Source organism: Heloderma suspectum, chromosome 5 (assembly GCF_057233095.1).
Source record: "Heloderma suspectum isolate Gila_16-S chromosome 5, 16-S_ref, whole genome shotgun sequence".
Classification (NCBI taxonomy): Eukaryota; Metazoa; Chordata; class Lepidosauria; order Squamata; family Helodermatidae; genus Heloderma; species Heloderma suspectum.
In genome coordinates, this window is record NC_139462.1 from 127,748,158 (window position 1) to 127,760,737 (window position 12,580).

Sequence of the window (12,580 nt, forward strand, 5' to 3'; positions counted from 1 at the left end):
GTCCAAAGAGGTGTCCAAGCGAGTGAAGGAGGCCATCATTAGGCTGAGGAAACAAAATAAACCGATCAGAGAGATTGCAAAAACAGTGGGAGTGGCCAATACAGCAGTTTGGAACATCCTGAAAAAGAAGAAATTAATGGCAAGCTCAGCAAGAGCAAAAGGCCTGGAAGACCACCAAAGACAACTAAACTGGATGACCGCAGAATTCTGCTCATGGTGAAGAGGAACCCTTTCACAACATCTAGCCAGGTCCAGAAAGCTCTTGCTGAGGTAGGCATGTCATTGTCAACATCTACAGTCAAGAGATGGCTTTATGAATGTAAATACAGAGGCTTCACAACAAGGTGCAAACCACTGGTAACACTCAAGAACAGACAGGCCAGATTAGCCTTTGCCAGCAAACACCTAAAAAAGCCTGCCCAATTCTGGAATAAGATTCTTTGGACTGATGAGACCAAGATTAACTTGTACCAGAATGATGGGAAGAGAACAGTATGGAGAAGGAAAGGAACAGCTCATGATCCAAAGCATACCACATCATCTGTCAAACATGGTGGAGGCAGTGTTATGGCATGGGCATGTATGGCTGCCAATGGAACCGGGTCACTGGTGTTTATTGATGACCTGACCGCTGATAAAAGCAGCAGGATGAATTCTGAAGTGTATAGGGCTATACTTTCTGCTCAGATTCAGCCGAATGCTGCCAAACTGATAGGACGCCACTTCGTATTGCAGATGGATAATGACCCCAAACAGACAGCAAAAGCTACCCAAGAGTTTCTCCAGGCAAAGAAGTGGGATGTTCTTCAATGGCCAAGTCAGTCACCTGATCTCAACCCAATAGAGCGTGCTTTTCACTTACTGAAGACAAGACTGAAGGCAGAAAGACCCACAAACAAGCAGCAGCTAAAGGTAGCTGCAGTAAAGGCCTGGCAAAGCATCTCAAGGGAGGAAACTCAGCATTTGGTCATGTCCATAGGTTCCAGACTTCAGGCAGTTATTGACTGCAAAGGATTTTCATCCAAAATCGCTGGAAGAAACATTAACAATCTCAGATATGCAGATGATACCACTTTGGTGGCTGAAAGTGAGGAGGAGCCGAGGAACCTTATGACGAAGGTGAAAGAAGGAAGTGCAAAAGCTGGGTTGCAGTTAAACCTCAAAAAAACCAAGATTATGGCAACCAGCTTGATTGATAACTGGCAAATAGAGGGAGAAAACATGGAGGCAGTGACAGACTTTGTCTTTCTAGGAGCAAAGATTACTGCAGATGCTGACTGCAGCCAGGAAATCAGAAGACGTTTACTTCTTGGGAGGACAGCAATGACAAATTTAGATAAAATAGTTAAAAGCAGAGACATCACACTGACAACAAAGGTCCGCATAGTTAAAGCGATGGTATTCCCCATAGTAACCTATGGCTGCAAGAGCTGGACCATAAGGAAGGCTGAGCGAAGGAAGATGGATGCTTTTGAACTGTGGTGCTGGAGGAAAATTCTGAGAGTGCCTTGGACTGCAAGAAGATCAAACCAGTCCATGCTCCAGGAAATAAAGCCAGACTGCTCACTTGAGGGAATGATATTAAAGGCAAAACTGAAGTACTTTGGCCACATAATGAGAAGACAGGAGATCCTGGAGAAGATGCTGATGCTAGGGAAAGTGGAAGGCAAAAGGAAGAGGTTGAACAAATTCCTGGAGGAAAAGGCTATCAATGGCTACTAGTCTTGATGGCTATGTTCTACCACCAATACCAGAGGCAGTGAGCCTATGTACACAAGTTGCTGGGGAACATGGTTGGGAGGGTGCTGTTGTGTTCATGTCCTGCTTGTGGGTTCCTGGTTGACAGCTGGTTGGCCACTGTGTGAACAGAATGCTGGACTAGATGGAACTTTGGTCTGATCCAGCATGGCTCTTCTTATGTTCTTATCTGAGCTGCAGCCGCTCTCTTTCATTTTCAGAAATGGAAACCAGATTTTGCTTCTCTGTCCAAAATGCATTCCTAGGTGTAATATGATACCTGCTACATGCATTCAGTCTGCAAATCTCCATTTTGAGACTGGATCTAAACTGCAGAGCTCATGACCACAATCTCTGGCAATTTTTTTGTTTGCTTCTCTGTTCCTTCCCCATACTATTTAAACCACATATAAATGTTGTTGAAATGAGAGAGAAATCGAATGCCTACTCTAGCCAACTTACATTTACATTGTAGATCAGAGGTAGGCAAAATGGTGCCTATGGGCACCAATGTGCTCCTAGACACCTTTCTTGGCACCTACCAACGTGTCCTACCCATCCCACTATTCATTCATTCATTCATTCATTCATTTAAAATACCTCATTTTCTTACTGGCAGCTGGGATTGGTTCAAAGCAAAGTGAGAACCTCCAGCCGCTGCTGTCTTCATTTCCCATGAACACCTCTGGGCTAAACAGTGGGACTCAGAAACATTCTTAGCAAAGGAAGATGGTGGGTGGGCATGGCAGCCATTTTGTGGTGGTTCCCAGGACAGTTTCTCAAACTGCCAAATGTGCCCAAGGGCCTAAAAAGGTTGCCTACTTCTGCTTTAGATAGCGTGTGAAAACACGCTAAGAGATATATTTAGTGTCACTTGTGAAAATTCCCAGTAGAGTAGAGGGACCATAGATGCAGGCGAGACAGGGGCTAAGGAAGCAGGACATTTTGGAATGCAAATCCCATAAAAACAGAGGCCAGTCGTTAGAATAGGTCTGGGTTCCAATATGAGAGTTCCTATTTTGCAACTCTTGGCAGGGGCGGGGGAGCAAGAAGAAGAGGTCAATGCTCACCTTCTTCATCTCGATACATGTAGGAAACTAGAAAAGAAAGATAAATGTTAGTCAGGCCTGAGTCAGTGATGGCTCAGGCGTGGGGATCCTCCACCTCTACCTTTGTCTCCTTGAGGAAAAGAGGGTGGGGGACCTGCCAGGCCTCTTTACCTCCCTGATACACACACAGTTTCTCTTCCAGCTGTTGGTTCTAGACAGGACACATGCTTAAAGGGAGGGAATCAGCACACTTGGCCTGCCACTATGGACCACACTGAAGCTGCATCTAGCATAGCGCTCCACCTCCATCAGTGACAGCGTAAATTGCTTCCCCTCAGAAGCTCCCAAGCAAGTCTGGATGGATGGAGATTGTCCTTGCTCAAATTTAAGCTCTGCTGGGGGGCAAACATGCAGGTGGTAGGGATCAGCCCAGCACAGAATTTAAATGACAAGAACATGGAACAACAATGGGGGCCTCTCTGAGGACAAGCAGCTTGTTTTCCCTTCACCACATGGCTACCAGCAGTCACCACATGTCAGAGTTTAGGAGGGAAGAACATTGCGATCACAGGGGAAGGCAGCCCTTAGTCTCAATGCCTGGCAACTGGGAATCCTGCCACTGAAAGTGAAGCTTTAATTCTTGGCTGTTATGGCTAACAATCATGGATATTCCCCAGGAACCTAAACAATCTTTTTAAAGGCCATCCATGATAGTGGCTATCAGAACATCCTGAGGCAATGGGTTTCGTTAAGTTCATCACTTGTGGGACAATGGAGTATTCACTGTTGTCCATCTGGACTCAGTCAAATTCACTGGTTGGCACCACATTTGACTGTTTCAAAAAAGAAGAGAAAAACTTGTCTTATCTGCTCTCTGAACACTGTTCAGAGTAGGGATGTCAGAGAATTCCTCCACGGATCTCGGTGAGGCCGAATGCCAGTGCATTCGGCCCCCCGAACTCCGTGGCGGGCCTGCCCCCCCGCCCGCCCCATGGATCCCCCCCGGGACGAGACTTACCTGGGGCGGATGTTCCGGGTGGCGGTGGTGGCAGCGGCGGCTGGTCTTCCGACCGGCTGCCACCCCCGCCATTTGCAGTCTTGTCATTTTTTTTTACAAGACGTGATAGGCTACGTAAAGATTTACATAGCCTATCATAAAAAAAACAACAACAGCGTACGCAAATGGCAGCGGCTACGGCCGCCGCCATTTGCGTTCCTTATTTTTGGCCGTCTTAGTCTACATAAATATTTACATAGACTATGACAGCGAAAATAAAGGGGAACGCAAATAGCGTAGCGGGCGCTATTTGCGTCCCTTTTTGATTTGCCGTTTTAGCCTACGTAAATATTTACGTAGGCTAAAACGGTGAATCAAAAAGGGACGCAAATAGCACCCGCTACGCTATTTGCATTCCTCTTTATTTTTGCCGTCATAGTCTACATAAATATTTACGTAGACTAAGACGGCAAAAAATAAGGAACGCAAATGGCAGTGGCCATAGCCGCCGCCATTTGCGTACGCGGTTTTTTGTTTTTTTTTGTTTACCCAGAGCTCTCCACGGCCAGAAATCCGGCTGCAGACGGCTCTGGCCTGGGCCTGGCCGGCTGCTCCACAGAGCTGCCGCGGAGCACAGCCGGCCGTGTAGGATTCCGGGGGGGGAGGAACAGATCGCCTCCCCCCCGTTGAGGATTCCGGTGGGAGGGACAGAACGCCTCCCTCCCCACCATCAACATAATCCGCGGAAAGGTAAGTGATTTTCGTACATCCCTAGTTCAGAGTAATTTTATAGACATCTATTATTTCCTTTGAAGAACCTTTTTGTCAGAAGTGAAAAAGCATCACGTGAAGGTTTGAGCCCTACAGAGGCAAAGTGGGGGTGGGGGGAAGGCCTGGAGTTTGCTGTTGGAAGAGGGTAACCCTGAGAGTTACTCCACTTAAGTTACTCCACTTAACCATTTCTCCACTTAAGTTTCATTTCTTCAGGTTTGAAGCAGTACTTTTGGTTTTGAGGGAGAAGGCTATATAAAGACAGGGAGACAGCCAGTAAGGGCAAAGACAGCCAGAGCCTGAAGTGAGAGCAGAGTCTGAAGAATGAGCAGGAAGAAGCAGCCTAGAAAAGTCTAAGTTCAGCTAGGGTAAAGGAACTTGTGTTTTCAAATTTTAATTTTCTTTTAATGCCTTTTGTATCACTCAGCTCTATTCTGTCAATACCTTTAGTTGTGATTGCTAGCTTTAAATATACCAGTAAACTGTTGTGGTTAAACACAGTGTCTAGAGTGTCAGTCACCCCACATCTACAGCCTAAACCCCACATTACTGGGAAGGGGAAGTTTAAAAGAAGGAAGGTGGGACTCTTACAGAGGCAGGAGTAGGATCACAAGGCTAAGAGGCAGAGGAACTAGAGATCAAATCGCCAACATTCGCTGGATCCTGGAGAAAGCAAGAGAATTCCAGAAAAACATCTATTTCTGCTTCATTGACTACGCTAAAGCCTTTGATTGTGTGGATCACAACAAACTGTGGCAAATTCTGAAACAGATGGGAGTCCCAGACCACCTTACCTGTCTCCTGAGAAACCTGTACGAGTGTCAAGAAGCAACAGTAAGAACCAGACATGGAACAACCGATTGGTTCAAAATTGGGAAAGGAGTACGACAAGGCTGCATATTGTTGCCCTGCTTATTTAACTTATATGCAGAGTACATCATGAGAAACGCTGGGTTGGATGAATCACAGGTCGGAATTAAGATTGCCGGGAGAATTATCAACAACCTCAGATACGCAGACGATACCACCCTAATGGCAGAAAGCGAAGAGGATCTAAAGAGCCTCTTGTTGAGGGTGAAAGTGGAGAGTGCAAAAGCTGGTTTGAAACTCAACATTAAAAAAATGAAGATCATGGCATCTGGCCCCATCACTTCCTGGCATATAGAAGGGGAAGAAATGGAAGCAGTGACAGATTTTACTTTCTTGGGCTCCAAGATCACCGCAGACGGTGACTGTAGCCATGAAATTAAAAGATGCTTGCTCCTTGGGAGGAAAGCTATGGCACACCTACACAGCATAGTAAGAAGCAGAGAGAGACATCACCTTGCTGACAAAGATTCGTATAATCAAAGCTATGGTTTTCCCAGTAGCAATGTATGGCTGTGAGAGCTGGACTATAAGGAAGGCTGAGAGCCAAAGAACTGATACTTTCAAACTGTGGTGCTAGAGAAGACTCGCACGAGTCCCCTGGACTGCAAGGAGGTCAAGTGAGTCCATCCTAAAGGAAATCAACCCTGACTGCTCATTGGAAGGACAGATACTAAAGCTGAAGCTCAAATACTTTGGCCACCTAATGCGAAAACTCCCTGGAAAAGACCCTGATGCTGGGAAAGACTGAAGGCAAAAGGAGAAGGGGATGGCAGAGGATGCAATGAATATGAACTTGAGCACACTCCGGGAGAGAGCGGAGGACAGGAAGGCCTGGCGTGCTATTGTCCATGGGGTCATGAAGAGTCGGACACCACTTAACGACTGAACAACAACAACAACAACAGGGGGTCCAGGTCAAAGGAAGAACCTTGACACATCAACTCCCTTTCTTCCCAAGATGGATGCTCCATTCATCTGATCCTAAACTGTAGCCAGTTCTGGAATTTTTTGCAGCTTGAGGAGTAGGGGGCTGGTAGGAAAACTGCAACTGAAAAGTTTTCCCTGCTCTAACTTGATGGCCCTATTAGGAATCTATTGTTGTTTGGTGATGGCGGTGGTGGTGGCAGCCAGTAGGGTTGCCTTGCCATTTTTTTCCTGGTAGCATTCATGTGCCTTCAACAGCTTTATGGTGGGCAAAATTTCAGCAGGTGAAGCCTTTTCCCATCACTGGAGATGCCAAAAATGCTGCACCGGCTGACCTCTTGCTTGCTTGCTTATTATTTCAATTTATATCCTGCCTTTCTACCATGGGCCAATCTACACGGAGCTTTTACCCCAGTTCTACTTTGCCCCCAAGATGATCATGTCAGATGCTGCACGGTCCTCCCCATAGTTAGCATAGCATTTCTTTGCCTAAATCTGTTTTTTCCCCTTCCAACTTCATTCTCTGATGGACTGTCCCATCACAGTGGCTTCAGTGCAGTTTGGGAGTCCATGTGACCTCTGCTGGCTTTGGCACAGGCTGGTGGAAGCAGCACTGATTGGCAGAAGAGAAAGTTGTGCGGGGCATGGGGAGAGCATAGGGCTAAATATGGCTACCTGGAAGTAACTCACTGCCTTCGATAGCACTTTATTGAGCAGAGGCGTCGGCAGAATTCCTTTGTCTGGTGTTTGTGCACCGAAGTGGGAGAGGAGCCATCCCTGATGCTTTGAAATGGCACAGTTGTGCAACAGAGGGGTCAGGAGAATGAAGGGGAGCCAATCCTGATGCTTTGAAACTGCAGTTGAGGAGCTGAGGAAGTGCAAAGTTACAAAGAGCCCTACTGATTTTAAAAGCTTCACTGAGTGGGGGTGAGGGAAGGGCGAAGAGCAAGCCTCTGCTCATTCGCTCCGCCTACCCAACTCTTGAACTAATGCCATTTCAGGTGCCTTTTGTAAGGTTTCCCTCTTTGCTGTGGGTAAACGATAAGGATACTGAAGACCTTCAGTAGTGGCTGCCCTAAGACCAGGAAGCAACAGGACTCCAGAGTTCAAACAGGAAACTTCATTAAACTACAGCAGCAGAACAGCAAAGAGATGTTCACCATCTAGAAGCAACAACAGACTGAACCATTCCAGCCACCAGGGAGGGGAGTAATTCCCAGGAATCACATGTCTCTTAAAGAGACAGGCCATATATACACCATACCATTTGCCCCATACAAGCGGGGTGTGTGTGTGTGTGTGTGTGTTTAAAAATGAAAACACTGCATTACTGGCTACTGTTTGCCCCAGGAGGAGCTAACCCAATTCCAAGAAAAAACATATTTAAATGGCATCTCCTGAAAAACCGTCTCCAATTAAAATAAAACAGTTCAGAGAAAGAGAGAATTAAAAAAAGAACAGCAGATAAAACCAAACAGTGCTCACATTCAAACATATAAGACATGTTGTAAATAAACTTTAAAAATCAAGTGAGCTTGATAGGCCAACGGTCTGCCCGACAGTTGGGGCATCAGAGAGAGGGTGCTAGGTGGGTCTCCCTAGAAAGGTAATTCCAGCTCTTGGGCACAACCTCTGGGAAAGCCCTCTCATGTCCCTGCCAAGCAAACAGTTCTTCAAGGCTCAGGACCTCCTGCCTGAGGGCTGTGGGGAAACTTCAGTGGCAGGGGGAGAGGGGGTTGGTGGTGTGCATGTTCGGTCCAGGGCAGCCCCCCTTGAGAGCACAAATATATGTTTCTCTTACTTTCATCTTCAAGGTCTCCATAGGTCAGTGCTGTGCCTCCTGTGAAGAAAGGAAGAGAAGGTTTGGTGCAGGATAATGTCAGAACTGCAATCGACCTGCCCTTCCCAGTCCTGGCCCCACCCTAAGCCCCTTGTTTTTGAGGATCTTGCCCCTCTTGGGTGTCCCTTATCACGATCCTCGTGGCACAAGAGATTGGAGGGGGTAAAGGAAAGCATTTGGCAGTAGCAAAAGAGGAGTTTTGTTGGGTCTCTCCCCAAGCCTGGCCCCCACCAATTCAATACTGCTGTGGTTGCTCCTTGCTTGAGCATGTTTGTGCAGCTGCTGAAAAGGGAAGGGGGCTCTCTCTCTCTCTCCTCTTCGTTTGGGCTGCTTTGAAGCCACTTCTAGTCACAGTGGAGAGCTTCCTTGCCCTTCACTCTGCCCCAGCTCTGACCCCAGGTCCACAACAAAGGGTCCCTCAAGTTATCCTGGAGGTAGGTGGCATCCACCAGGTGTCCACAAATACACGGCTGTCCTAATGCCACGATGATTTTGTTGCCTTATTTAAAGGATGTAAGTAAACTCAAGAATAGGAAACCAAATGTACTGGTGCCAGATAAAATAACCTGGGCTAAACACTGGCAGATGTCAACCCAGCCCCCTAAGATAAACAGAACGGCTTTACAAACCATGATATTTCACTTGTCTGAAGAATCTGACATATTTTTGAATGAGAGAGATGCTCATTGAGGAAGGCAAATTTATTGTAATTTCTTCCAAATGTTTGTTATGCTAGAATCAAAGCCAATGATTTGGTGGGGTTCCAGTAGCACAACGTGTGTGTGTGTGCGTGTGCGTGTGTGTGAACATCTAACTTGTTCAAAGGGAAAGAGTAGCTCTTAAGGAATCAGAAACATAAAGGCTCTTGAAAAAGCCATTTTCTTTCTCTAGGTACTTCTTACTGCTATTATTATTAGAGAAACAGAGCCAGAAATTTGGTAAATTCATTGAAATCAGTGTTAAGTTCAGAGAACGAACATACCACACTCCTTGCAAAGCTAGAGATTTTATATTCTAACTATACCTCTGCCCACAGGTAGACACACTTACCACCTCAGGCCACAATGAACCAACCTGTTTTAAAGATTCTACAAGCCTCTTGGTCTTTTTCCTGCTACAAAGGGGCTCTCCAGACATGGAAGCCTAGATTCCCCCCACCCCCACGCATGATGTTTTCACTAGCCAAGTCCACTGCCAGGAGTATATTTCATCCCCACATAATGGATGTGAGAAAATGGCACATTTTTGTAATGGGTCAGAGAAATCCCACTGCAGGGAGATGGACACCTACCTCTGTGGAAAAGCAAAACCAGGATGGAATACAGGAAAGGATGCCAGAGAACACGAGGCATTCTCATCCCCAGCCTTGGAAAGAAATCCAGTGTTTCCCATCTCCCTTATCCCATGGGTGCCTGAGACCCCCATGGCCCTCATGTTTTGCTTGGGCATTTGGCAGCGCTTCAGCCAATGGGAGGGAATGTTATTCTCTTCAGTGGGGATCTAATGAAACAAGGACCAGTTGTTTTACATATGAGACAGTAATACTTCATTGTTGAAATAGCAAACAAAAGGCATGAATGTCCTCTGGCTTGGTGAAGGAGAGATCCTGGGGTTTCAGGCCCCTAATTTCAGATGTATGGACTGGCTGTGATAAACTTTGCACATGTTCAGAGACAGTCTTATTGTCTACATGTCCCAGGTGAGCCTTGCTTTTTAATGCCAGTTCTGCCGGAGCTGCTTAGAGGATTTATGGGCCTCAGCGCACACACAATTTCCTAATAGTGGGAAATCCTGTGTGAAACCAAAATCCAATCCAAGTTAGGAATGCCTTCAGCATATTGTGGCCTTACACACATGTAACTCTTGGCTGGCTCTAGATTAAGGCCCATGCAACTGGGCTGGCAGATGAGGACCTCCCTGCTACCTCCTCACCACAGCAGCCCCTCCAGCACCCTAAAAATGCTACGCAGGGGAACTATGCTGAATTGGATGAACTGTGGTGCAGGGGAGAGATGGAGAGAGGGGATCCTCCAGAATGGCGAGGAGGCAATTTCCATGAGCAGAGCCCTTCTGTCCAGGGAAGGCAGATCCTGGGTCCAGCTCTCTGTACTGAATTGTGGCCATCATTTGCTTTGTGAACCAGCCAGAGAACTTTGGTTACTAGGCGATATAGAAATCTAATAAATAAAATAATTTGTTTATTTTTTTAATACCACAGCATCCTGCAGCACTCTAGTTTGAAATGTGGTGCCTCTTTATGTTGTCCATTCAAGATACTAAGGCTTTTCTCTCTAGCTATGAAACCAAAGGCATGCTGAAAATGTGTCAGCAATTTAGGTATCTAAAATCAGAAGGAAAACATAACTTTGAAGTCAATAAGATAAGGCCAATTGCAGGTGGATGGGGGGGAGAAATGACGAGATGACACAAATAGATTTGGGATAAAACAGGGCCACATTTATTGATAGATTACAATCTGCGAAGGAAGCACCGGCAGGCACGCAGCAAACAAGACCAACCTGACAGGTGTGGAGTGAGACATTTGTCGTCTGGGGCAAGGTGTCCACCATCGCCCCCAATCCGACATATCCAATTCTGGGCTGGGAGACCTTCCCCTGTCACCCCCCCCACCCTTGAGCCACAGAACCCGAGTGGATGAGGAGGGTTGGCCTCAGAGGTAAGCCGTATCTCCCGACTGGGGCCACAAAACCCAGAGCCAAAAGCCTCGGGCCTTACCAGTCACCTGAAACAGTGCCTACGAATGCTCACCTGGCCTCTCCCACAGCGGAGTGGCTGCCCGGAGCCACCAATACAGTTATGTGACCGGAAGCCAGTACAATTGGGTGATACCAATTAATATACGTTGCTCCCTGTCCAAACTGCAGTGTGAAGTAGGCAAAAAACCTGAAGCCCAGCCAATATGGCTAAGAGCCAAAATTGCTACTTGGCCCCCAATAGGGCGACCAGTATAACTCGCACTGCATGATGGGCGGCAGGGAGGGAGCTCAAAAGGCAGGAATGACGAGGCAAGAGGGGATGGTGCGGCCTAAATAGCGGCCGGCATGACCCCCCCCAAGTGGTGCAAGGAGCGAAGGCCAATGGCCTTCGTCCTTGTCCCATCCTCCCCCCACCGCAACACCCCCCACCGCAGCCAGGCAAGCTGGGCGTGGGGTGAGGGCACTTGCGGATGGATATGGGGGAGAAATGATGAGACAACACAAATAGATTTGGGATAAAACAGGGCCACATTTATTGATAGATTACAATCTGCGAAGGAAGCACCGGCAGGCATGCAGCAAACAAGACCAACCTGAAAGGTGTGGGGTGAGGCATTCGTCGTCTGGGGCAGGGTGTCCACCATCGCCCCCAATCCAACATACCCAATTCTGGGCTGGGAGACCTTCCCCTGTCACCCCCACCCCCCCGAGCCACAGAACCTGAGTGGATGAGGAGGGTTGGCCTCAGAGGTAAGCCGTATCTCCCGACTAGGGCCACAAAACCCAGAGCCAAAAGCCTTGGGCCTTACCAGTCACCTGAAACGGTGCCTATGAATGCTCACCTGTCCTCTCCCACAGTGGGGTGCCCGCCCAGAGCCACCACAGGAGGGCGACAAGCCTCTGCTTACTCGCCCTCCCTCCACTAGGGATGTACGAAATGTACTTACCTTTTTGATCTGGGGCATCCACGGTGGGGGGGAGGCGCTCCGTCCCTCCCCCCAGAATCCTCCCCGGCTGGCTGCGCTCCGCTGCGACTCTGCGGAACCGCCGGCCAGGGCCACCTGCAGCCAGACTTCCGTCCGCTGCTGTGCTGCGCCGGCCGCAAATGGCGGCTGCCATAGTGGCCGCCATTTGCATCCCTGCCAAGCTGTGATAGGCTACTTAAGTATCTACGTAGCCTATCAGGCAAAAGGCAGGGACGCAAATGGCGTAGTGGCCGCCATTTGCAGCCGCAGCCCGGCGGCAGCTCCGGCAGCGGCTCCGGGCAGTCTTCTGGCCGCTGCCGGAGCCGCCGCCAGGTAGGCTCCATCCCAGGGGGATTCCGCAGGGTGGCGGGGGGGATTGCCCCGTTCTGCCACGGCCTCACTGGAGTCCGTGATGGAATTCTCCAACATCCCTACCCCCCACCTGCGCAGTAAACACTCCAGAATGCCCCCTCACCAAAAAGACATCATTGCCTAGTTCGGTGAGATGAACACCATCCGCTCTGTAGAGCATCCCCCAGGCAGGAGAAATGTCGGGGTGGCAAGAGGGGGTGGTGCGGCCTAAATAGCAGCCAGCATGGCCCCACCGCCCCAGGTGACGCAAGGAGCAAAGGCCAATGGCCTTCGTCCTTGTCCCATCTCCCCCCACCCCCCGCAGCCAGGCAAGCCAGGTGCGGGGTGAGGGCACTTCT

General features: G+C 48.4%; 1 protein-coding gene across 1 annotated transcript in view; it reads right to left on the minus strand.

The window, feature by feature from the left end:
- LOC146344435 (receptor activity-modifying protein 2-like) overlaps positions 1-12,024 on the minus strand; it is a 35,386-nt gene extending 23,362 nt beyond the window's left edge. Inside the window, exons 1-3 of the mRNA XM_084859790.1 lie at positions 11,853-12,024; positions 8,150-8,188; positions 2,808-2,834 (exon numbers count right to left, since the gene is read on the minus strand). Of these exons, the coding sequence (XP_084715916.1) occupies positions 2,808-2,834; positions 8,150-8,188; positions 11,853-12,024 (238 nt within the window). The remainder of the gene's footprint in view (positions 1-2,807; positions 2,835-8,149; positions 8,189-11,852) is intronic.
- Positions 12,025-12,580: the final 556 nt, after the last annotated feature.